The 27,961-nt window shown below is 43.4% G+C and overlaps 1 protein-coding gene across 1 annotated transcript; it reads left to right on the forward strand.

Annotated features, from left to right (window-relative positions):
* The first annotated feature begins 6,920 nt into the window (after positions 1 to 6,920).
* LOC105186938 (sodium channel protein Nach) lies at positions 6,921 to 25,928 on the forward strand. The gene is made up of 11 exons (XM_019843100.2): positions 6,921 to 6,972; positions 10,182 to 10,376; positions 10,552 to 10,615; positions 13,663 to 13,837; positions 14,389 to 14,534; positions 15,175 to 15,307; positions 18,815 to 19,115; positions 22,638 to 22,691; positions 22,990 to 23,161; positions 23,265 to 23,371; positions 25,283 to 25,928. Exons 1-11 carry the CDS (start codon positions 6,921 to 6,923, stop codon positions 25,531 to 25,533), a joined length of 1,650 nt encoding a protein of 549 aa, XP_019698659.2. The 3' UTR covers positions 25,534 to 25,928.
* Positions 25,929 to 27,961: the final 2,033 nt, after the last annotated feature.

Raw genomic sequence — 27,961 nt, forward strand, 5'->3', positions numbered from 1 at the left:
CGCCGCGCTATTCGACCCGCTTTAATTAATTTTACCGGAAGTAAATGTCGGCCGTCTTGTCCATACGGTCCGCCCTCGTCGGTAACATGCCATTCCAATCGCATAAAACATGATAGCGACTGAGATCCCCGCGAGTTGATTGTGAAGACGGTATCATGGCGATATTGAGAGAAAGCGAATTGTTCCCGTACGCCACGGAAGCTTTTGTAAATGCTGCGGTATCGGACATATCGAAAGTCCGCGGAGGGTTGAGGCTCCTTGTGTCTTGAAGAGTTCAGTTTGGCAGCACTTTGAAGTCTTCGAAGAAACTGGATTCTTCATCGAGATGTCGATAGTTTCCGCAACGGATGAGATATTTTATCGTCCCGCAGCCACGACAGGACTTTTGTTCTCCTCTAAAATGACAAAGCCCGAGTCGAACTGCAAGCCGCGATTAAATATCGAATTATCGGCGAACATTTAATTAACGTTTCGTTAAACTCTCGCGTAGAAAACGCTCGCGGTGATTCAGGCGTGAATTTTTCGGGGATCCGCTCGCGACGTCAGGGACGCGAGTATATATCACATCGAGTATATGATTGAGCGAATTTCGTTTCGGAGTGACTTTCTCCTACTCTTTTAACGCGCTCGGCGAATGCGCGTATTGGTCGTTCTATAATGTGTTAATTACGAGGAGTGGAGGAGAAAGAAGTTTGTCGGCTTAAAAACAGGAAACGCGCTTGATTAAAAGGAGCGGCAAAAGAAGGTCGAGGGGAGGAAAAGCGACGTCGGTTCAATTTACGGTCGACAAAGCCCTCTTATTTCCTTCTTTTCCACCTCCCTTCTTTCCTTTCTTCCTTCTTTTTTTCACTTTCCTTCCTTCCTTCCTTCCTTCCTTCCTTCCTTCCTTCCTTCCTTCCTTCGTTCTGATAGTGTCGCTTCGTGCGGCACGGAACCTTTCTGAAATCGCAAAGGCGCTTTTACGTCGCCCAGCATGTGCCTGATACATCTCGTCGACATTTGTCAAACGTTTTTGACAATCTCTTTAATCTCTGTTTCCCCCGACCATTTAGAGAGCGAAAATGCGAATGATTACTCTAGTAAAGCAAATGTTTTGAAGGACGCAGTTCTCAAGCGCGGGTCGGATGGCGTTTGTTCAAAAGGTTAACGATTATTTCGTGGTAAGGAGATACAAACTTTGCTGCGCAAAGTTTTTATGTACGTTAAAAATAGACGAATTTTTCTCCTTTATACCAAAAAGTCATATTGTCTCTCCTTGCTTTTTCCCTCTCATCTTTTCACCTATTTGTGTATCTATTTATCTTTCTGCTATTATTGATAAAAGCTCACCATCTGTTACACTTTCTGCGATTATTAGTAAGAGATACTTTGACAAATTAATTTTGTCACGGTCGAACATAATAAGAAAGTAACGATAATAGCGAAATTATATTCTTTTACAGCGAGAATAATAGTAGTTTTATAGTAAGTGAATAAAAAAAAATGTTGCACTGAAACAGCTAAAATTGCTTCCATAAGGAGCCTTTAATACGTTTAACAGGATTATTTTGACGAAGGAGGCGTTGTAAAGCCTGACCGAGTGCACCGTGGCATGATACTATTTTGCATTAAAACGTCTGAAAATGGAGAGACAGCTGGGAAGGGCAGATAAGAAAGCAAAGCAAATAGACAATCGCCGTACACAAAGTTCTTTCCTTCTCTCATTGAATGACCCGCAATATCTCTTCTGCACTTACACGAAGTATAATACATTAGCGCATAGCTCTTCGAGAGCCTACACATTCGCTAATCGCGTGAGTTTCAAAACGTTTACTCGAATTGATAAAGTCGAGAGTTCTCCGCCCGGAATCTAACTCGGGAAATTTATATTCAGAAGAAGACACGGAGAAGATCGTGTGAGAAAAAAACTGTGTGGTTACTATGAGAAAATTTTGATTCGGAGGTGCAGAAAGACATTTCAGTTCCGAGTTCAAAGCTCAAAAGGAAGCTACAAAATTGCCCGCAGAAAGCGCCGGAAGGAAAGCGAAAATTATTCACGACGACGACGTTTCACGATCCTCAATAGTGTCTCGAGTGCGATAACATCCGATGCGTTTCCAAACGAATTTCCTCGCCGGCGACTGTACCTTCGTCTCTTCGCCGGGTGTCGCTCTACGTATGGAAAAGTGAGCCGCGTGATTCTCTTAATCTTCTCCCCTTCTCTTCGTCCCGGCTAGTTCCACAAAGTTTCAACGATTAGCATATTCGCAAAAAGCGCCATTCCGTATTCAGCCCGTGAGACGGGGCTGCAACAAAGTACGGCTGAGATTAATTTTTGACGCGCACCGTTGTGTCCCAGCGCGCGCACGAAACGTCTCGTCGCCAAGTCCTCTCTCTCTCTCTCTCTCTCTCTCTCTCTCTCTCTCTCTCTCTCTCTCTTCCTCGCTTCCTCTTTAAATTCAACGCAAAGCTGTAACGCGTCGGTAAAGCTATAGGTTACCGTGAATAATTATTACAGAATTAAAATGCAAATGGCACAGAGCAAAAAACAAGTTTCCGTATGGGGTCGGTGCGTTACAACGGACACTGTCTACGTCGGTCGGTCCCGTCGCGATGTATCGACGCGAGATATGGAACCGCCGCGATCGCGTGAATTTTAATTCGTACAGCTCTAATAAGTATTACTGCACCGGACGCATTCCAATTACCGAGCGGATTCTCCATTTATGTCTCGTTATTAATTAGCCCATTAGCGATATTACATCTTTGCGCACGCTCTCCGGGAGCAATGAGATGAATGAACGGGAATGAACCAGGAGGGGATCGATCCATATTGGCTTGATAAAAAAAGCATTATAATCCGTAAAACCGCTCAGAAACTAATTATTCATAATTATACAGCAACCTATAATTAGAGTAATAACGATCGTGCGAAATCGTCTACGTTAGAAACGAGAAAAAAGGTACTTTACGAAGAAAATACATCGCTTCGTTTGGTTTAACGTCTTAGCGGAAAAACGGAGAGGAGAGAGAGAGAGCTCAAAGAACAACGGAGATAAGAAACTTTTACTGATATTAATTGATCTTGATCGAATTCACTTTCCGAGAGCTCATAGCAAATTAGACCAGCTGATTGCTAGGAGAGACCGAGCGATCTTCTATCGAGATAGAAAATTGCGTGTGCTAAACGGTACGTAAACGGAAACGAATCGATATCCGCGACGATAACAATACGGTTAGCCCGAGCAAGTAGCCGAGACGAAGGAGGGCGGGAAGAGGCGCCATGCGCACGCTTACGCGTACAAATTGCACGATTAATATGAGAATGCACAATATGAAAATCAGAGGAGTCCGCACTGAGAGAAAAGTATATGATATTTGGAACTGTAATAACATAGTAACTAAATTATAGTCCGAAATATCATATTTATGGTAAGTATTATCATAATATCGATAATAATTACGATATAGGCATAGTATAACCAACCATACAATATTTTTACTAAGAATTATAGCAAGTTAAACTAAAATTATTGTATGGATACAAATCCATAAAATGATAGGTAAAGTAACTCATTTATATAGTCAATATTACCAGAATATTTGCTAAATGATGACAGATGACAGAACTATACGAATATTAAATCTCACTATATTTGTAAATGAGAAATTATCATATATGTGGTAAAAGTAACTGAACAATTATTTAAGACAATCATTGACTACATATTTGTGTTTATTCTACTATATTTTGCAGGTTCCACGAACTATAAAAATATGGTTGACGCCAAAATGAACTATAAAATACAGTGAGATTATAGTTAATTCAACTATATATTTTTCTATCAGTGCGGAAAGAATTCGCTTGACCCTCTAAAAGGAGGCGAACAGTCGGCGGCGCGTAGATTTCAATATGGAGTCTTCCCTTTCGATTCCGTGACGAATGTCTATCGGAACGTGACGTATCCCGCTCTTCGGTGAATGAAATTCGAGAATTCCTCGGCCATCGGCTGTCGCAGCACCCTGATGTGGAAAGGTACATACCGGAAGTTATTGGGTCTAAGGACCAGTTACTACAATATACACCGCGACTCGATGTATATTGTCGCACGCGCGCGCGCGGTACCCACCAATTCGCTTTAGTGCCTTCGCGAGGTGCACTCTGCCTTCTCTGGAGACGTCTCTTCCTCTCCTTGCTCGCACTCTCTCTCTCCCTGCCTCTTACATCGAGGAGAGTTTCTCCTCGATGTAATTTCCATTTCGCCTTGTTGCACGCAATTTATGCCCGCCCTGCTTCTCGTCTTCCTTCTGCTACGACGCGCGCGATTTAAATTGGATTGCTGGTGTGGCGTGCTGGTGAGCGCGAATTAATCTCGAGATTAATTAGCGAAAATATACTTAAATGGCCGCGATACATCCGTGAGAACGTCGGTCGGACGGACGGAAAAGACGTCACGTCGCGCCGACTATGTTAGGCACTAATATTACCGTCGTTATGTGCTACCATTGTAATATTGCGATAGTAAAATTTTTCTCCAATTTTCCCGCCATTGTAGCTCGAAGAGGATATCTTCACGGTGGTTCAGGTGGATTCGTGAGCGACGGATGTACAGATAATAACTCGAGTCTTGCGAAATATGTGTAATTCAGCCGGAAACCAAAAATTATAGAGAAACGAAGTCTCTCTCTCTCTCTCTCTCGTCTCAGGTCGTGCTAATTCCGTTGGCGATTTAAATTGAACGAAAGTGCGGAAAAAATATACGAAGGGAACAAACGTCATCGTGTACGCTCGCGAAGGAATGCTTGAACTAAAAAGTATCTTACGACGTCGTCAGCAGACGAGACATTCGTCTCGCGTTTGTTCCCGCAATGTTGACTTTCTCCAAGATCCTCGGATTATTGCCGATCCGTTTGATCCGTTTCCCCCGTTGTGGGCGGAATTCCCCAAGCTGTGCGAATATTTCGCGCGCATGTTTGGTGCTCGTTAATGAGAAAAATCCGACAGTTGCCGGCGCACTCTGGCGCGCCTTTGTGCGGCCCTTGCATTTGTGCGCGCAAAGAGTTTTCAATTAGGGATACGTAGCGAGTGTAACCACGCGTCACGCTCGAGATAAACCGGATGCGCAATCATAGCGTTGCGAGGCAGCTCCGCGAATTTCAGTCAATTACAATGAACCCTGGCGGTTGTTGCGAGACAAAGGTATTCGTACATCGAGCGTGTTACGTGAAGTTGGAGCTAGGCGCTTGGTTGCGCGCGCGTATACCTACATATTTCCGCGTGAAACATGGAATCTCGTCTACGGAGTTGCTCGGCCCGGTGAAAACGCTCGCCGTCCGTCGCTCTCGTCGGCCGTATGTCGGGTGTCGAGATTCCTTAGGATTCAAACGCGGCACCGAACTTTCTCGCAGATATAAGCTCCCTCGTACCCCCTACGCGCGTAGCAACTAATGGCCTGACGTCGGGGCTTTTGGACAAACGAGATTAAAAGTAGAACATCCGAAAATGTATACTGTGTGTGTGTGTGTGTGTGTGTGTGTGTGTGTGTATGTATACGTGTATGTGTGAGCAAGAGCAAGCAGGTACGCGTGCGCAAACATGGAGAGTTCGTAACTGCCGCTATGACTCGTTCGTGATGCACATACCGTTTCGAAATGAACGGGCACGCGCGCGTTCACCCGTAGATGGATTAAATTTCGTCTGCGAAATGCATAAAGCAGCTTTCAGTGAAATGAGCTTTTGAGCAAACGTCGACGGTGCCTCCGTAGAATACAGCATTAATTTATTGTCGCGCAGCTCTGTTACGCGCCATGTTCACTCATTGCGCAGGCCCTTTTGTGTATGTGTGTGTTATTAATTTATTTAAATATCACGTCTCTCTGTCCACCCTTTCTAAAATGTGCTCTTTTTGAAGCAGCGTGATAAAGGTGGAATAAAATCTCGAGAACCTCGTGATGTTTACTTTGCATTTTCGTAGGTACGCGATCGTAAGAAATGCTGCTACGTAAAACCTGAGGTAGGACGTCGGGATCGGATGTACCTTACATTCGCGAAGTAACGAGCATCGTTAACGGTAGACTCACGTATACAAAGCGTCCTCTCCGAAGAGAGACGAACGTGCGTTTTGTGCGTCGTAGAGCGCTGGGGAACCGCGGACGCACCTTGAGCTGCGGTTTTCCAAGTGGAGTACGTTGAATACCCGCGGTCAGACGCAAGTAGTGCAAACCGGCTTGTAGCAGGCCGGTAATTCACCTTGCACGCGGTCGTTCATAAATGCGAACACGTTCAAGTCTGTTTTCTGAGATTAAGGAAAAGAAAGGTAGACGAGGGGATAGGGGGGAGGGGAGAGAAAGGACGCAACGGAACATTAAAAGTTGCTGATTATAATACGGCCTGTCAGGCACTGCCCGACGATGTTGACGAGTCGCGGATATTGCTTGTCCTGATAGCTTGCGGAAGTAATTAACGGGCGACGCGAAGCTCAATTCCTCGCGAGATTGCGTCTCGCTCAGCTAATTGTTGCCGTAAAAGTGATCTGTGTTATTTTTATTTGCAATAATATGCACGTACTCTCGTGTGTTTCTATCTGGAAGCTATTAAAACACACCTTGATGTGCCGATGTGTGCTTTTTGGAGGTGCTTTAAAACGTGTGGCTCGGCTCTTATTTATCTAAAATAAATAATTCAGGCCCCCTCCCCCCTCTCTCTCTCTCTCTCTCTCTCTCTCTCTCTCCATGTGTATGTAAAGAGGTCTTTTAAAAATATCCAAGTTTCAATTCTACTACGTTTTACTCCACGAAGTAGATCATATCGGGCGATACGGCGAGGTGCTCGTGCCACACATTTATAAAGTATTCACGACGTCCCCGGGAAGCGACAAACGGCGCAATTTCATAGCGCGATCACGAACGCGATAGCAAAGGAGCTGAATAATAATTGAACGATGGCCACAGATACGGATCTGATCCCGGTCAGGATCTCTTCCGTCACAAGACGTACGACGACACAACAACGAGGACGACGACTACGACGACGGCTACGACGACACAAGCACGGACGAGCGGCCGTGGTGGGTTTTACTGCGGCACCCGATGTAAACGACGCCAGTCGTAATCCTAGATGCTCGCGCTCGCGGCTGCTCGGGATATAACGTTGCCGCTTGTAACAGCGTGTAATTGCGCTTACGGGAATTTCGCTCCCCGCGGTACATACACGGTATGTACAGCGGCCGCTGTTGATCGCGCGCCTGGCCAGAGTAACAGCTGCAACGGGAAAAGAGATTGCCGATGATCGCGCGATCGCTCGTGAACTTTTAATAACCTCTTCGTTGCGAATTGTCCGCCCACTTGGTGTCCCTCGTGATTCTTGAGATTTTGTCTCGGTTCGGGGATGTAACGAGCGTCGCGAATGCAGCGAAGTGCGAAGCGTGTGGATTACAACAGTAGACTCGATCGAGAGGACGAATCCGCAATCGAGTCCTTTTTGTCTATACATATATCGTGATCGCGATTTCTCTTTTGAGGTATCTAGCAAATGCCGCGTGGTAAGTGTGTCAATGAATATATATATATATATATAATGGAACTTTTACGCTTCTTTTCAATGCAACACGCGCATTTTATTTCGTTTTGCTACCAATTAGTTGTTAAACTGATTAGTTTTCTCAGATGTCTTTCCTCTGGTCTGGAAAATTTCAAAATTTTTGGATGATCCTTTTCGAGTCTCAAGCAACAATTGAAATTGAATATGTGCATTCGTGTCGTTTCGTACATGCGATATTCATTTGACGCACTTTGGCGTGATGCGTAACAGATGACAGTATTCGGCTTGACACGTGGCGTCATCTGCTGATAAAGTGTTAATTATTCGCTCATATTCCCTCGCTAAACCCTCTGTGTGCCAAATGTACATAGAGATAGAGACCGGAAGTATGCTTCTTCCATAAATCTCAACATAATTGTAAAATTAATAATTCTTCATTTCTTTCTAATGTGTATCTCTTGAATTCACTTTACAAACTCGTGGATAACAAGATGAACACATGCAGAGTTTTAATAAAAACTTTGCAGCAATCTGGACGGTATATTTCGCAATAATTCTTTATTATTACAGGCCATAATTAATAGATCTTTGGGTTTACACGATGTGGGCCGAGGGAGATTGGATTAAACCCAAGAATCAAGTTAAACACGCGTGGACAACGAGAAATTCGCGGAAATCACGGAGGAAATTTCACTGCTCCTTTTTCAAAGTTCTATTGAAATATCTCAAGTTTTACTGCCAGTATTCCAGTTTAGCTGGTATCAAGTATCTCGCAAATTCCCGAACTTGGCCCGAGAGGTAACCCCAGCGCGGTTATAATATATCTAAGATTATACGTACTTACAGTATCACTATCGGTTAGCGTGCAGGCGAGTGGAACAGTTTACGAACACAAAAATATTTTTATATCAATAACGAAAAATACTTATCACGACGTGTTATTTTTTTCTGTTTGAATAGTTCCGATAGTGACAGCGGAAAGAACGCGGGGGGGGCAAAACTCTTGTCGGAGAAAATGTATACTTTTAAAGTTTCTACTTTATCTTATAGAATATTTTGTGCACATACTAGAAAGTGAGAGAGAGAGAGAGAGAGAGAGAGAGAGAGAGAGAGAAAGGGAGGAGGAGAGGGGGGAAGAAAGCAATAGAGGGAGAGGGAGAGGAGAAAGAAGCAACTACAACTGCATCAACTGTTAATGGAGTTGTAGTTCTGGTCAAACTTCTTACTCCAAGTATTCTGTAAGTTAAAATGAAAACTTTGAAGGTATTTTTTCTTCACTATAAAATAAGGAACAGTTTATGCTTTCTTTAACCGTCGCGTCAATGAATAACAAGCTCCAAGCGTATATGTTATGTATGCCGAGTGTTTCCATATTTTAAGCGGCAAATGGATAAAGCGAATGTGTCGTATTATTTATGAGAGTTTCCAGTTGTCTCTCGTGACTTTAATCGATAATCATAGCGATGATTTAATTATGATTCGATAACGCACAAGAGCCTCTCTTTCGAGGAAGGGGTTCAGGCGGATAAACTCAAATTGTTACTACTAAATTCGCGACTCCCGTGTACGAGACAAAGTGGAAAAGAATTTGCTTCGCTCGATTTTGTTAAATCCTATAAAAGTACTCGTCTTATTCATTCGGCTCTTCGTGCAGCATCGCGCCCGGAAACGCGCCTAAGAAACAGCTTATCTGTCTTATTCGCGTCTTCGGAATCACACGCGATACGGCGGACGTCGCGCGTCCGACAACGGTCGCGGCTTCTGCTGAAAGGCCAGCTGAAGCTTCGCTCAAGCCGGATTTATTTGTATCTTATTTACACATTTAGCGGCGTGAGAATTGCCGAGGCCCCCGAGACCCAGCGCAATGCGCAATTTAATCGGACCTTTATCAAAGCGACGATAAAAGCGACTCGCGCGAGCCGCCGCTCGCTCGCGCTCGCTCGCGCGGATTAATGAAACGACGCGAGCTCGTAGAATTACACACATTCGGCCGGGCATCGTGTAAGCGTAACGTATGATTAAAGTTGCACGGTTTAACGAGCGTATTGCCGTTTCTCGCGAGATTAACGGCGGCGCGCGCAGGAAGTGGGATTCTTGGATTTGCGCCGCGCCGCGTCGCGCCGCAAATCAGGTCGTCCACAAATCACGGAGCGTGTCCTGTGAAACGCTGCGCGCGGTGCGCTTTTCTAGGAGGCACGACAAGGATTTCGGGGTCGGGGCAGGAGCAGGGGAAAAAGCCGCGGTGCATAATATTCCGCGGCACGGCGGAGTCACGTCGCGATGCGGCGCGCCGCTTGATTTAATGTAACGTTACGTGACGTTAATAGCACCGCGCGAATTCGGTAATGAACGCGTTAGGCGGTGCTCGCTGGCGAGGAAGGGTACGGGGGTAGTGAGGGGCAAGGCAGAAGGGGACAGGAGGAACGAATTATCGTGTCGCGTATCCCTTGCTGTCCGGTGCTCGCGCTCGTCCTTTTCGTTTCGAGTCGTTCTGAAATATTAATAACGCCGGAACATAACGCGGCGCATTTGTGAGGCAAAAGAGAGAGGAGAGAGAGAGAGAGAGAGAGAGAGAGAGAGAGAGAGAGAGAGAGAGAGAGAGCGCGACTCGGTTCGCCGCACAAAGCGAATAAGAACCGACCTGGTTCTATATTTTATCGAGGGCGTCGTGACACGCGAGAGCCTCGCGATCGAGATATTCGTGTCTGTTTCAGGATCGTATGGATCGGGATACACTGCCTGATAATAAGCAGCCTGCTATACATCGTTTATTCCTCTTACCACGCGTTCGTGACGACGCCGATATTAACCTCCGTGGACTCGGATAGTTACTACACGACGAGATTAAATTTCCCAGGTACTGCTGCACTTTCCACGAGACAACGCTCTGTTACATTTCACAATTGGCAAATAGCGGAGCGGCTCTCTTCCTTCCTTCCGTTTTACGTCCCCCATTTCTGTCCTCCGTCTGTCCCCCCGTTCGCTAGCTACGAGCAACTGATAATATGGACACACGCCCCGGTCATTTTTAGGGATCGCCATCTGTTCCATCAACCGGATAAGTCGCAAATCCGCGGTCGCAATGGCAACCAGAATGTGAGCGATTTTGTGTATATTAAATAAATGCATGTTGCATTCGTCTATTATATATATATATATATATACATTTTAACAAGCGCGACGGTGCATGCACGAGTGCGAGGTTAACGCAGGGTCCGTCGGCGTCGATTTGCAATGCCTCGGATCTGCGCGTGAATACTCACATGTAATTTCGCTTCGCTTCTCGCACCGAATCGCACCGATCGCCCCGGCCGCTTAACGCGTGCATTATTCCGCGAATTTTCTCCGCAGACGCGTCAAAACGCCACAAAACAACCGGCGCGAAGCGAATCGCAAATAGCCCGGTCCACAAATATCCCAGCCTCGCCATAGCACGGCGCGGCTCGATCGTATGAGTTACTTTCGGATTATATCGAGTCACAAAGCGGTCACGCAAATATTTGCCGATGATTGCCAGTGTCTCATTAACACAACGTTATGCTACGTGATTATTAACTTTCCCGATCATCGGCACGTCCTCCACCGGCGGTTGCTTCGAGTCCACGAGCAGATCTACGTAGCGGTCTACTCTCTGCACTGAGAGAAAAGTATATGATATTTGGAACTGTAATGATATAGTAACTAAATTATAGTCCGAAATATCATATTTATAGTAAGTATTACCATCGGTAATAATTACGATATAGGCATAATATAACCAACCATACAATATTTTTACTAAGAATTATAGTAAGTTAAACTAAAATTATTGTATGGATACAAATCCATAAAATGGTAGGTAAAGTAACTCTTTTATATAGTCAATATTGCCAGAATATTTGCTAAATGATGACAGATGTAACTATATGAATGTTAAATCTCACTATATTTGTGAATGAGAAATTATCATATATGTGGTAAAAGTAATTAAACAATTATTTAAGACAATCATTGACTATATATTTGTGTTCATTCTACTATATTTTGCAGGTTCCACGAACTATAAAAATATGGTTGACGCCAAAATGAACTATAAAATATAGTGAGATTATAGTTAATTCAACTATATTTTTCCATCAGTGTGATCTTAACGATCCCAAATATCCACATAAACCTCCCGTTTTGCGAAGCGAACATCACCCTACCCACATTCGCGACCCCAATTCTACAATTCCACCTCGGCTAATACGTTCCTCAAAGGCCAGCTTGTTTCCCCGTGAGAAAACGATCGTCGTAATTATTAATGGAGTGTCCGGAAACCACATTGAACTACGACGAGACTGATGCTCGAGGAAGATTAACGACAATGGACAAGCGCGATGAGTGGATTCTCAACGCGGACGGGCCATTGATTTGACAAACGATAAGAATGATACGTCTATGGTTTCCCATAGGAACGTCTCGGCCAAGAACAAGACGTAGACGGTCGCCGCGGTTGACGTGCGTGATGTACGGGAGGCTTAATCGCAGCTTAATCAGCGCGTCGGGTTGCTCGGGCGCTTTTTACCTGCGCGGCGAGTCAATTGGCGCGGCCGATTATCATTAATTCACCACCCGGCTACGAGCACTTGAAACGCAATGAGAGCGGATCGCGCATTGATAGAGAGAGAGAGAGAGAGAGAGAGAGAGAGAGAGAGGGAGCGTAGAATCGTGGTTACGGCTCATTAATCGGGGCGTTAATATCCGAAAATCCAAGCGCTTCGCGCGACACCGCCGTTCCGAGCGCTTTGGCTCTCTCGCGCCAACTTCCCCGCCCGGTTAATGGAAGAGACATTTCCGGAGCCGTTGACTCGGAACCGGATGCCGAACTTTCGCCGAAGCTTGTCGACCGCGAATTTCTGCTCTTCGCTCTGCGCGTCGATTAATGCTGCCTCGATTTTTGCCCGTGTACGAGCCATCGCGCGCATCTCGTTCGAGAGATTCTCAATTTTTGAGCCATTAGACGTGTCAACGTTAGAAAGCACCTCGAAATACGAAGAACTTCCTCCCCTCCCCTTCTCATTCTCTCTCTCTTTCTCTCTCTCTCTCTCCCTTTCTTCCTCTCGGCTAATGCTGTCGGGGCATAAGCGCCTGGAACTTTTAGGACACCGCTTAATAATTGCACGTGTGTGTATGTTACACGAGGCGCACGAAATGCGCGTCCCCGCATTATCGCTCGAAGCCGCTGAGTTCGGGGGTTTCTAAAGTAACCTCGCGGTTTTCCGTGGCGAGAAATTAGCGTTTTACCGCGAGCATTAGCGAGAGAGCGCGTTATAATAGCGAAACAGTATCGGAGGAGTGGCGTTAAGCGAATTCTCGCTGTATTTCCGAACATTTTGTTTGCGATGCTCCTTCGCGTGTAATTCCTGCATGTGACTTCTTACGCTCCAAGCATTTCAGTCGGAGTGCTTCTACTCTTCGTATCTACGTTTGCGTGTGGCTATCTCAAATTCTTTTAAACTAACATATATAATAATATAATAAGTAGCACGTATCGTAAATGTAATTTTCTGCGCGATCTTTTACATTTTATGCATTTCGCTTCGAGTGTTTTTACTCTTCGTGTCTGCATCTGCATGCAAATTTCTCAAATTCTTTCAAGCATGATGAATTTGAAGGACGATAACAGTGAGAAATGCTCGAACACTTATTCCGACTCGAAAATATCCGAATTCGACTCGAGGCTTTTCCAAAACGAATCACTCGTACGGGAACCTTACACACGGTGATGCATCCTTATGCGGATTACCGCATAATTGAACAGTCCGTCGTTACCGGCAGCGTTAAATCGCGATTACGTTTTACGGCGGCGCGGGAAGTAAATCAGCACTTAGAAAATCGTTCTCGCTTAACTTGACCCGGTTGATCGATATTGCTTAATTGGAGAGCATGAGTATGCAAATTTTTACGACGCTGTTAAAGTACCGTTCATTGCTCGCGATCGCTTATTAAGCGGTCTCGACCGGGTTAATTCATTAGACTCGCGCGATTCGATTGAAATCGTCGTCATGTCTGTGCCAGCACGGCCGGCACCAGCTTATCGTGCACCAATTAAAAATATTTCGAGTGCAATTTGCGCCACGAATCCTCCGGTAACATCATTAAACGTTATTTCCCGAAATCAGTTTTCACGCAAACGTCACGAATCTGTCGGTCGACGAAATCCTCGCCTTGCTTCGCCAATTGGGCAATCAGTACACGTCCGAGTTCCAAATGGACAAAAATCGCAACGAAGAGGTCCATCAACTTTTAATGACCTATTACAAGGAGGATTACGATATGATCGACATAATGAAAACTGTACGTATGCAGAATCGAGCGACGTTTGTTCCAAATCCGGTACGATCCGCGGTATTTGCTCGAATGTATATATATATTTTTATAATATACGTATATTTTTTTTCTTTTTCTACGGGATTTTCCATGCTATGTAATAACTGAACGATATTTTCGAATCCGTTAGATCTTGGATGTCACAGACGGCATAGCGGTGGAAGCCCAAGTGAAAATTTCGGCGATTTCGCGATTTCGTAATTTCAAATGCAAATTTCGCGAGTAGCACGGTCGCATTATCGCTCCGATCCTCCCGCGTCCTTTTTCGCGAATGTTTCGCGCATAAATCCGTCCTAACTTTCAGCTTCCTAGCGACTCGAGCAAACAGTAATCTCTCGCCGCGGTGGTGCAACTGTATTTATGCGCGATATAGTTGCGTTAAACGAGAGGCTGCCCCGGGAGATCAATTAGAACGTTATTTGCGCGGTACTTTGCGTGTCGCGGTCGGGAAGCGTGTTATCGCGCAGGGAATTGCCGGCCATTCACGGCGACACGTGTCGCGCGACTGAATTTTCCAGCTGTCGCCGCAGTGCTCGACTATGCTACTGAAATGCAAGCTCCACGGTAGTATCCGAAACTGCTCGACGCTTTTCGCGTTCCGCAAGACGCAGGACGGATTCTGCTGCATCTTCAATTACGCGCGCGAAGAAGACGACATTCCCGTGTGAGTATCCTGCTTTCAGCAAATTTCCCGGCCACGGCGAGCGGAGGGTGGACAACGTGCGCTGATTTAATCGACTTATTCGAGTAGTACCATGAATACACGACGCTGCGGTGTATTTCAACGTGGAATGAACGAAGCGTACTTGAATCTCGCTCTTTCTCTCTCTCTCTCTCTCTCTCTCTCTCTCTCTCTCTCTCGCACACACAAGCGGAATTTATATGTTTTCACTGTAATCTGACGAATGATCGATGCCGGCCTGAATGATGAATGCCAGCCGCGGCGCGAAAGTCGATATTCCTTATCGATCGCTCGGCTTCTCGCACCGTTGAGAAAGAAAACAGGCAGAAACGATGACGGCTACTCAATTTGAAACTCTATAACGCTATTAAGTATTAAGTTCGAGTCACTTGAAAAATTAACGACGACGCCGTACGGCTACGGTGGGAATCTCGAATGCGACGAAGCTCTAAAATAGTTACGAAGAATTTACGAGCTACTCTCGCGCGCGACGGGGAATATTTAATTCGTAGGAACTGATGCAGAATAAAATGAGCGAAAAATTCCCTCTTAATTTTGCATTTATCTCTCTAGTTTTTCTCTTACCTTTTTATTATTAATTGACACATATATCTGTCGACAGAATAAAAGACGGGTCGGTACCAATTGAAGTATATAAGATATATGATCTTGGGATAGATCGCGGTCTAACGGTCTTCATAGAGCCATTTTTGGATGACTATTTCTACCCAATGCTGCCTATTGCAGGTTGGAAGGTAAGTAGGGCCGGCATTTAACGTGTTGTTTAAAAACATCATTTCAAACCTTTGAGAAATTTAAACGGCGAGCTCTAACACTCCACATTCGCGGAGCTCATTCTATTCTCGAGCTAGAATCGAATCTGCCATCGAGGAGAATTTATGTTTACCGTCCGCGCGAAATTAAAGTCTGCTAAATCTTTCGTTTTAATTAAGCGAATAAATGATTTCGTTCGGCCTAGATCGGTTAGAAGGTCGGAACATGACGTACGATTGTACAAGGCGTTCCTGAAATGTCAGTCATAGAAAGATTGCGATCGCGTGCGCGTTCGAGATGGATATAGGGAAAACGGTCGCGAGATTACAGAAAGTTTTATCGATCGTAATTCTAAATTTGATTAAGTGCTTTGTGACTTTTATCGAGTTAAGTAAACGTTGCCGCGCAACGCTTCTGTTATTTGTAAAGTTAATCCAACAATAATACCCGCACACGTTGATCTACAAAAATTGATATTTATTTACTGATGATGAATAATAATGTGGAAAAAATTACAGATGCGACGGGACGTCAACATATACAGATACATCGCGATAACATTTATCTTTCTCTGATATATAACTCGGATCTGATACATAATGTACGATAGAAGCTTGCGGGGAGGAATCGCATGTTAACATCTTCGAGCCTGTTCGAGTCGCGAAAACGGGTCAACTCAGCTTTGTTACCGCGAATATTGTGAATATGAAAAAGGGGCTAATAGAGGGAAGGAAATAAAGATTTATTCTCGCGATACTTTATCGTGCTAAAAAAATCGTTAACCATTCAATCCTACGTCGAAACATCGAGAAATGTATTCAGCCCTTAACAAATGCATTTAACAGAGATAATTGGAAAGTTGTGTTACGTTTAGTCACCGTTTGCAGCGATGATTACTCGTTAATTAGTTCTAAATAATTCAAAACACGCCATATATGTGCAATATTGTATTTTTCCATTTACACGCCTATACATTTTCAAGATCAAAAATAGATCACGGTTATTTATGAGTGTTTATTTGCGAATTGCAGTGTCAAACGTAGCATTGTGCAATATCTTAATTACATCACTAGTTTCATAGATATCGAAATTTGTTGGAAAACCCGTAATTGTAAAAAAAAATATACATTTAACGCGAGCCGTGTATGCTATTTATCATACATAACGAATACATAAATCACGCGATCTTATTTCCCGCAACGAGTCATCTTTCCCATTATTAATGGGAAGTAATGTGAAAGTATAGTAGCTTATCTCGTAAATTGATATAAATAAAAAAAAATAAAAAAGAAAAACTGTTTCCCGCGCGTTACGACGTATTTGAACTAAATTATCGTGTCCGTTGAATCTGTTGACGCGATGAGGGCAATCCGTAACAGTATCACGTCTTAAACTTTTCCCGCGCTTACTACGCCATTACAAGCCACCTGTGCTTCATTCACGTATAGTGCACGGCGATAAAAAAGCTCGCGAAGGTCATTAGCGGTGGCGATATAATCGCGCGTTTCCTTTGCTTCGCCATATTTGCGGTGCAGTGTGTGTGCGTCTATGTATTACTTTAGGCACTTAGGGAGAACTCGTATTCGGCGAAAACGTGCCGGGGAATTCTTTCTCTCTCTCCAGATATTTTTGCCGTACACCTTCTCTCTCTTCCGCTACTCTTCGGATGCATCGCAAGATTATCCGGTTTTTTGCAACATCGCAATAAAAGTTCTATTTATTTTTGTCGTATATTTCTTCACACAGAGCTAATAAATCATAATATAAAGTTTTCCTCAGGAAAGAATGTTACCGTGCTTCGTGGAATCGACGACTACCGTTCGCTCAACGAATGCGTACACAGTTAATCGATACTTTTCATCGACAAAGTAAATATAAACAAAGTTCAATCTCACTTCCGCGTTTTAACGAAACATCGATGAGAGCCCGGTTTATAAAAATGCAGCGAAAGTAACAGTCTAGCTGCATTATGGTATTTCAGCTAAAATGTCAGCTGTGTTGTAATTAACCTGCGGAAATGGACCAGCGCATTACACAAATTACGGTGACCCTTTTTGCAGCGTGACGTAAAAAAAAAAAAAAAAAAGAAAGAGGAAAAAACCAGAAAGATAGAGAAACACGCACCGCGTTGCAAGACCTGAGATCCTTGCAAATAAACTCTAGTCACGATACATCTGCAATGTTTACATTAATGTCGAATATTTTACCAATTATTATGCTTGCATATCCGCTTTTCCTCCCGATTCAACGATCTATGCATTGCGCATACATTGTAACTCGACAACGTTTCATCTATAATAACTAATTTAACTTAACCGAATAATACTAATCAAGTAGGCAACCAGATATATGAAACTGAATATTGTCGAATGTTCCATCCTCGAATATCGCAAAACGAAGCTGCTTGATGTTGCGCGCTTTGCTTAGCAATTCGCAAAATTATTTTCCCATCGTCACGTCGATTCCATCGAAAAAATAATTTAAAAGAAATAGAAATATACAGATATATCTCGGGTTTGTTAATAACATTGTTTGAGGAAACATTTAACGTGTCGGGAACATAACGAAAATATCACTGTCATTCATTTGTCAAAATTGCAAGATATTAATTCAAGTTACAGTGCGTGTAATATAAATGGCGAATGAAGAGTGAAAGAATAACGAGAGAGAAATGGAGAAACAGAATGAGTTTACAGAAAATTACTTCGCGCACTGTGATGCGTATCTCGCTGAAAAAATCGCGATTAAAAACGGTTAGCCAATTTTTCTAAAAGCCAAATGATTTATATGCCCGAGTAATTATATTTCGCATAAATTCTAGAGATGTGTTTTCTGCGATTAAATTTCATTCTTACATTGTTTCCTTATCATTCCTGTGCTCGGCATTACGTACTTATGTAGAAAGTATGCGCGTAAGTATGCTTCAAAGTCAAATATTTGTAACTTTCTGTTTCGACGCGACCTACTTTTCCGCTTATATATCCATCTAAAAAACAAAAAATGTGAAAATAAAAGACCCCGCTGTTTTTGAGAGAGCACATTTAAAGCTGACAGTTCAATTCGCAAGAAAGTATCTTGTTGTGCTTTGTATATGTTGCGTGTTTTCCTAATGCCTTACATTACAATTTCAGTGTATTTTAAAAGATACTTCTTATAAGGTATAATCTTTCAACTACATTGCAAATAAATAAATTTAACGATTGTTTTTTCTTTTAATACATACGATAAATGTATATATCGATATTTGTGTGCGAGCGAGCAATTTCAATTAGAAGGCAAAATCTCCAAAAAAGGAGGTTCATTAGGAGCTGGAATGCAATCTTCGGAACGTCATAATAATTCAATTTATACTTTGAAAAACTTGAAATGTTCAATTATATATAAACATTAGGCCTTTCGTTTGAACACTTACCCGACTGTATCCAGCTCTTCACTTCATTGTTATACTAAATCAATTACTTTTATGAACACACACATTGTTTGCTCAGGTGATCATTTTCGATCCTCACGACTTTCCGGATGTGACCAGCGGAGGCGTAAAGGAAATACTCGCTATTCCGCGCAGCGAAACTTACATAGACATAATTGCATCGTCCTTCTTCAGCACGCGAGCAATCGAAGGCTACCCCATAAAGAAGCGCAAATGTATCTTTTCGAAGGAGATCCGAACGCTGTACGCCGGCACATCTTATACTTACAGCGACTGCATCGTCGACTGCAAGATACACGACGTCCAGAAAATCTGCGGATGCAGACCGTTCTTTTATCCACGCCGAGGCAAACACGAATGTTGGTATTGGTATTCGAGCTGAAACAGCTCATTTCGACATGATTTACAAAGTATATTCGCACTACCTTCTCTCAGATTGACAATCGCGCTCCTTGGAAATTAAAACTCTCCTTCTCTCCTCTCTTCCACTAGTCTTACTTTCTTTCCGGGGAGTTCGCATATTAAAGCTTTCATCAAGAATTTTTATCGCACGATGCAACATTTAAAAGCCGCTGAAAGAGTCTTATTATATACATAAGGGGAAACGTAATATATTAAGCGTCCTCTAACGATTGCGGTTTTACAGTTCGCGTTTCTGCCGGTGGCTGTGAATTCCATTTCTCGGGAGTTTTTAGCTCCTAACTTATTCACAGTCCCGACAAGCTTTGCGAATGGAAAACTTAATCGCTCGATTCTGACATTTCCTTTTCGAAAGTTTAAATTACAATTCGCGCGAGTGAAGTTTCAGAGTCACTCGTTTGGAAAACATCTTTCGTACACAAATAGGCGAAGATATCGAAGCTCGCTCTTTCAGTTATTAAAAGCGTAGAGTGCCATGAATCTCTCTCTCTCTCTCTCTCTCTCTCTCTCTCTCTCTCTCTCTTTCTCATTCATACACTTTCCCGACAGACTTTGATTATCTATTTTTATATATCTTCCAAAAAAAAAGAAAAAGAAAAGAGAAAAGTAAAAGACCGAAGACCGTAGACAATATTAAGTAACAAACAAGTCAACATCTCGAAGTCATTTCATTCACGGGTGCAAACAGGTAACGAACGAAAAGGTATCTGTGAACGAACGGAGAGTAGAGGATAAAGGTGGGAGCGTAAAATCCGCGCAACTCTGGCGCATTTATTGCGCTTTTGATCTTGCGTTTACGACTCGGCGGTTCCGCTAAATTCATCCGACGTCCGCTATTAAAGCGCCCACAGACATCGGAAGCGTGTAAAAACACAGTGCGCGCGACGATGACCGAACAGATCTCGTTAACGAAGACGGGTACGAGTGAGCTCGTTCTCGAGCGCGGCTGGACTCGGGGAACGCAACGATCGCGCGAGCAATACTTCATTCATTTATCTATCGTGCGGAGCCGCGCCGCGCGGATCGTATCGCGCGGCTGAAAGCCCCTGACGAAACGGCTTTCTCGATACTAACTCGATCGGGCCCCGTTCGGCGAATCGCATTTCCGAGCGAGAACGAGTTTCGATGTTAATAGAACAGGCGGTAACGTCGGGGCACTCGTAAAATCGGCGCCCATGGAACCGCGGCTTCCATCGGAAGCCGCTCTTTCGCTCCGCTCCGCTCCGCTCCGCTTCGCGCCGCGCCGAACCGTAGTCGTCTATCCGGGCTGACGATTCGGCAATATTGCCGGCAATCTTCTCTCATCGCGTTGCGAATAGCATCTTTTGTTTCCACCTCTCGGCGCCTCCTTGTCCAATTTGACCTTCGCATGGTTCTCGTTCTCGCGACGGCGCCGCGCCGGAGGCGGATAAAGGAGGAGGATAACGTAGTAATAATTCTCCGCGATGAAATCCGCGTTACTTATCATCCGTTAACGCGGATGCGAGTTACCGAACGCGATTAATACGTAGGCGGAAACGGCAGCCTGCACGCGGAACGCTGTTACGTTCTGATAAGATTGCTATGGGAACAAATTCATTGATACGACGGAAAATTCATTGAGCTTTTCGCTTCGCCGATAGAACCACTCTGTATATCCGCGTCCGTCGATAATCGCGGAATCAATAAATGGGGAGAAGCGGGAAATCAATCCGCGCGAGGAAACCATCGCGATAACGTCATGGGCAAGGTATCTTCCAAAGCCAAAAAGATTTCCCTCCAATCCTCCATATCCTTCTCGCATTCATCGGCATTTCGAGAGCCCCCCCCCTGTTTTTCCTTCTCTTCTTGTCACAAGAATCGACGGAAAAGGAAAACTCGCGCTAATAATTGATCGAATCGTGACCTAAATCGTCGTTTTAAGAGAGTACACACGTTTATTCGAGTCGCAATTTTCGTCGCAATCTTCTCCCTCTTCTTTACTTGGGATCAGATCCTGTCATTATCATAAATAATAAGCCATAATCACAAATCGAACAACCTCAGAACAACACGGAAACGCAAGCGGTGCGTGGTAACGATATCCCGGCCGCGAGAATCGATCGCGCGGCGATTTTCGAGACGCGAGAAACGTTCGTTCCGCTTTTCTTTCTTTTCTAATCAGTCAGATATATCGTCAACGGGGCCAAGAGTGAGATTCAGACGGGCGATACGCGGGCGCGAGGACCGGGAGCGTATCTCATTGGACAAATCGAGTTTCCTCGGATCCGCGTAACCTCCTACATCTCGGGCGATTTCTTTCTTCTATCACGAAGTCGAGAGGCGTGGGCGGCAATCTGTAAAAGAACGCCGGCCGCTTACACCGCATTGCGAAGCGTACGTTCGCGAGCTTTCTAACGAGGCTTTACCACGGGTGGCTTAAAGCATTAAAGCGGATCGCGCGAGGCACCCACTGTGTAGGATTAACTTACCGTGGCCGGGGTCAGGTAAAGGAGAGGAACGCGTTGAAAGCGGAACGCGCCGAGAGTTTCCCCTTCGCCCTCAGCCCTCCCCCATCTTTCCTCTCTCGCTCGCTCGCTCGCTCACTCACTCACTCACTCACTCACTCTCTCTCTCTCTCTCTCTCTCTCTCTGCCCCTCACTCACTCGCGCGCTCTCTTCATCTCTCATTCTCGCCCTTTCTCCGTTCTTTCCGTTTTAAAGCCGTCGTGGCCCGATTGCTCTTTTTCTCGCGCTCCATCGATAGCGCGCAGGACGTGCTTGGACTCGTTTTTCTCGCGCGCGCGCGAGAGTTGCCTCCTCCGTTCTCCATATTAATCAACAACACGTGCAATGACGCGCACCACCGCCCGACGTGCGCACATATCCCGGCGTCCTTCTCACCTTCATACACCGGCTCGAAGTGTGTATTCCCCTCTTCTCCCCTATCTCGTATTCTCCCCTCCCCTTCGTACCTCTCTCGCCGCTCCCCGCGCGAACTTTCGGAGTGCGATATTCTGTTTGTCTACTTTTGTTTGACGGCGCGGCTGAACGCCGATGATGACGTAACTCTTTCTCACCTGTGACTGTGGTCGTGTGAAAGTGATGCGACGCGACATAGCGACATAGCGAAGAGCTTTCGAAATTGCCGAGTCCTCGGCGGCTTTTTCACCACTTGCAAAATCGGAGATTCGTAATTGCTTGTCGCCGGTCACCACCGGTCGTGGAAGCTGCGGTCGGGATGAAATACAGTTGCGATTAGGATTGGATTTCGAATTCGGATGTTACGCAATTATTTTGAGAATACTGCGAATACGAAAGATGCGTTTTGTCGCGAGAGTTTTGGATAGTTTCGCAAAACTCTGACTTTCCTAAATAACAATCTCACGGAGATTCTTTATTCGTTAGATGTACGTGGTAAAGCGCAAGCAAAGCTCGGGTATAATGCATCTTAACTTTATTTTACGTCTCACGCGTGATATATGCTTCGTTATGTAATCTAGATTCATTTCGTATATGCAACAACATGGACTTGGAATGCTTGGCGCGGTACAAGAGTAAGTGTTATCAGCACACTATGCTTCGAAACAACGGCCTTTCCTCTCTCGCATTAGGCATTATTTTCGAAATTCTGGTTACTCGTCAGGAAAAACACTTTTCCAAAAGTAATTTCTTACCGTTACACATTTGAGGAAGCAATAATTCGTCTCTTTTGTTAGTCAAGAAACGATGAGTCGTTATTGCTTATTACTGAGGAAAATCTTGTTATCTCGTGGTTATTTGCCGATATTGTAATTAATTACTTCATTACAAGCTAATCATCATTATAATGGATAATTATATAATTGACACTAGGTAAATGGTGGTCAGTTTATCCTAATGAAGACAAGCAGGAAGAGGTTGAAACCTCGAAAAAAGAATGGGGCCTGCACTGTCACAATTGCTATCCCGTCTGCGAGGATATCTCGTATGACGCACTGAGCTCAAAAAGTTACATGTCTCCTGGTCGGTACCAAACTGACTTTTTGTAAGTATATCGTCGATATTGTTCAGCGGATGCGAAATCTTTTCCAGCATGGCAATTCCCAAAAGAGGCAACGAGATATGTGAGCTGTTCAATTAAATTTCAGATGGAACGTCACCATCGAGAATCAAGCGCTGTTGCATATATATTTCTCGAGATACGGCTCGCTCAGATTGAGACAGGATGTAGTTTATTACTGGTACGAACTCATGAGTAAGTACATATCGACGAGAAATCCCATTTCAGTTTGGAGTTCTCGACGATGTTTTACCGTATAAATTCAGAGATTTTTACATATTAACTTCGATATTTCGTCGCGAAGTCAATTTTGATAATTATATTCCTAAGGATATTGAGTTACAGTAAAATATAATTTAGTAATTTGAATGTAAAATCGGTAACGTAGCGGAAAAGGATCTTCTTCTCATTCTATTCACCTTTCTTCGGTGAGAATCTTGCAATTATAAGTTTAATAATTTTATCCGGTTTCATGGGAGCACACAAATCTCAATTAATTGAATTCCTAGCTACGACTTTCTATTGAAATTTTGGCTGTATATTAATCCTGCAAATTCCGTTAAAGCTGAAAGACCAATAGAAAATTTACATAACAAATCGTACTCGTACCGATAATAATCAAACGAAATTTTAGAGAAAAAAATCGGATTGCAATTTCTGATATTACAACTTATAATTAGATGAACGTGTATCACAGAAAATGAATTCCTCGAAGTAAATTATAATCACGTTGTAAATAAAATCTGTCGTTACATTCGCGGTGCGAAGTAGTAATGGAGAAACCCTTTTTACAATTGACGCAGAACATGCGAAAAGAAATGTCTTTATGAGAGGAGGCAAAGTAGGCAGAAAGGGAAATTTTCCGTCCGCACCTTCCGCGGCATGCCCGAGGGTTCTCAAAAATGGAATTTTAATATCCGACTACATGAAACGTTTCTGCACTTTAGCTGGTTCTCGCGTGCAACAGCGGCAAAATGATAATACTTTTCCCTCACGTAGAGCACAATTTCTAGTTGCTGGTGTTCACTTTGCGAGCAAATTACTGAAAAGAGAGTTATATTCTTGAATATTGTAAAAGATTTATTGGACGTTCATGTGATCATTCTTGCCATTTGGAATATTCGATATTAAAAAAAACATATATATGTATATAGCACAGTAAAAATATATATATGTATGTAAAAGTATGTATATATATAGCACATATATAAATTATATATATATATATGCGTGTGCATATATATATACGTATATTTATGTGTTCGTGTATGGAGAAAATTGTGATATCGATTTTGGATTAAGCTGTGAAACTGTGCACGAAGCTCACTTATATCTCGTTTATACCACTAAATACTACTAATATAAGAAAAAGAAAATTACGAAGGAAGCAACTTCGTATCTGTAATATTTTTTTTATATTTGTGAATATTGGCGGGAATTCGGTCGAAGGGCATCGTTTCGTTCCGATTTTGTCGAGTGTTATTTTCTTGGATATATATACTCAGCAGTTCATACAGCTTAGAAAAATCGGAAAGGATGGTTAATGTTTAAAACTAATAGTCGGCCAGTCGTTCTCATCTCGACGCTAATTTCGACACTATCATAAATTCTACGTTTATCCGAATTCTCGTTACAGAGAGCGCCGTTATTACCTTTCCACGTTAGTTTACTAACTCACTAATGCGTTACTTATGACAATAATTCTGTATTTGTCCGCAGTTGACGATAGGGTTATCGGGCTCTCTTGTAGGCGCGAGTACGAGTGTTTTAATATATATGAGAACGTAAATTTCTCTAGTCCTATTATACCCCTGTCCTTGCTGTTACGAAGTCGCTATAAAAAAGGAAGCGCACTTCGTTCTATTCGACCTGGCACAAGCATTAATTAAAGAATGGCGAGCTTGGCTAAAGCGGGGCAAGGAGCGGAGAAGAGCGGCGGTATCGTTCCGTAAAAATCCGCTATCGCATTCGTAGCGAACGCAGCACAGCCTAACGTCTCTTGGCCTTTTAAGAGCGACGATAAAAAATTCGCGACCGTTTCGCCGGATTGCCCTTATCCCGTCGCGCTTTCAAAGCGCCGCGCTATAAAGTCTGCTCGTTTTGCAGGCGATATCGGCGGTATATGTGGCGTCTTCATCGGCTTCAGTCTCATCAGTGTTGTGGAATTTCTGTACTTCGTCGCGCTCGTCTTTCGCGAGATGCTTTGCAAGGGATGGGTGATAAAGGACGAGGACCACGAGCGAAAGTCTCAAAGCCAGCCGATACGAACGATTTATTGGAGCGAATTGCTGCCGCGATCCTGGCAGGCGGCACCTTACTATCCAGATTATATCCTGAAAAAAAGAACCAGATACTAATCAAGTTAACAGTCGTTCTCGGATACGCCGTATCTGGAATACTCGTCTCGTTTCCGCTCTGCGTAATCCCAACATGGCCATTCAACCGAAGAACATCTCTCCGAATTAATACAAAAATTGGACCCGTAATTAACGAATCGGGACGCACGATGGTACGATTACATTTAGAGTTACGGGTCGTGTGCAGATCTCTACTTTATGCGCTCATATTCATTTGTATATATATATAATGTAAATTAAATGCATATATTAATATATTATGCTATTTATATAACTACTGTCGCGTAATGTGTATAGATATCATCTACCCGTAAATAATCCACCCGTAATAATTAAAACGAGATTAAAGTTTCGGTTAAGCACATTGCGTGGTAATATGTATAATATTTATAATAAATAACACACACGGATTATGCAAATATAGTACCGATGTATATTGAAAACCTTTGTCCCCCATTAAAGTGCCATCAGAGTTATATCAGCGAGTTGCGTTCTCGCTTTTATGATGGACAACAATGGGGAGTTCAAGTCCTCTGGAAAATTAGTTTTGAGCATTACCGGCGGGATAAAGCATGAAAGATCCGGTCTCATTGTCAGTTGTATTCGCGTCGAATAATGTCGCGTTGAAAAATTCGATACAATATGTGTAGAAAAGCGTGAGCCAAGATCGCGGTAATCACGTTACGAAGTTACTTCAAGTCGAGATTTCAACATTTCCAATCTATATTAACTCTGCGAGTTCTGAAATTCGTGGGACCAATGGAGAATCTCGAAATGTAACGTTATATTGGCCATATCATGTTGGACGAGTGCAAGAGTTTCGATGAATTTCGCGATAGAAAAATATGGGCTATATAATTCTATGAAAAACAATTTATTCATTTTATCAAGTAATCGTTATTGTTTTGTATTATTTTTGGTATATCATACGTCTGTATATTTGTAAGAGTTATCATAAAGCAAAGTCAATTATGACATCATTGAAAGACCCGTCAAAATATTTACATTCACCTAATAGTTTCCTCTTTCCCTCTCCCCTATAATAATAATTCCTCTTTCACTCTCCCCTCCTCCGCCTGCCTCCTCGACACTCTTTTCTAATCTGTTTCTCCGTTGCTTTCTTTGGATGCTCGTACCACGAAAACCAGCTATCTGAGGACATTTTAAAAAAAGTTTTTGGGCTTAATTAGCACATCTCGAAGTGGTTTCTTATTGTACTCGATTAGCACAATTTAGCACAACTTGCAGACTTGAGATAAATGTATTGTAGAAAAAGTTATTCGTTAATTTGTATTTTAATTTTAACATTTTTTTCTACTGAACGAAAGGAGATATTCAGTTTCTTCAAACGGCACAACGCAGCACAAATTAGTAGGAAGTCACAGACAAAAATTGGGTTCATTCGGACAAAAGTGGGAGGCTGGCAGATTTTCATTTTTATTTTTTTTCTCAAATGTTATTGAAGTTATCGGTCTCGCGTTTGCGGCATGGGCACAAACATAGCAGAATACGGCACAATAAAGAAACTCTCAAAATTCGAAATGTGCGGGGCTACCAAAAATTTAGTTTTTCTTAATTTTCTTGAGTATGCTTTGAGTTTTAGGGTGCGTTCCGTTTCACGCATATGCGCGCATTTTTTATAGTATACGTGACATAAACTATAGATAAATGCGTGAAACGGAACGCACCCACAGAGTTGCGGATTGCGGCACAATACGGCGTAATGCAGCACAATTCGGAAAGTGCGGGGCTAACTTCACACACGTCCGGTGCTATCGGAACGATGCGGTCGTAAGTCAGTACGCTTTAAATTGACACGTTAAATTGACGTACGACGTAAACATCTCGCGATACCTCGCGTGTGCGTGTTTTGTCTCGTAGGTTATAACTCTCGTCCCGAGGTCAAAATGCTCAGTTGGTCCCGAAACATTCAGTTGGACTCTCATTAGTCTTGCGTTGGTTAAGACGCGTCAACTTAACCTAACCTAACTTTCGGTCGGATCGTGTCGTGCTCGATCGAATCGTGCTGTCGAAAAGTGTCGTGTTCGGTTGAATTTAGGCGAATGTTCGTACCGCGAGTGAATATGTGAAGTGCATGATGGAGTAACCGGAAACCAGGATACTAAATCATGAAGGCAGGATACAGGGACAGCGGGATGCAGAACGTCGAGACGTGGACGCCGTCCGTACTTGCAGGTACGTCAAATCATTTATTACGCAGGAAATGTCTGATTTGAACAGACGTTTGATAAACGAGAATAGAGAGATAACTGAGTCGAAATTCAGGTCGATATTCATAGTTCCTTAGTTGATAAATAATTATAGCGTCGCGAACCTCAATTCGTCAATTTGTACTTGTACCTGTTTCACTCAATAAGAAATATTGATTTAAACAGCCAAATAACAATCAATAGAATCAACCATACGT

The sequence above is a fragment of the Harpegnathos saltator genome, unplaced genomic scaffold, assembly GCF_003227715.2.
Source record: "Harpegnathos saltator strain DR-91 unplaced genomic scaffold, Hsal_v8.6 scaffold86, whole genome shotgun sequence".
Lineage (NCBI taxonomy): Eukaryota > Metazoa > Arthropoda > Insecta > Hymenoptera > Formicidae > Harpegnathos > Harpegnathos saltator.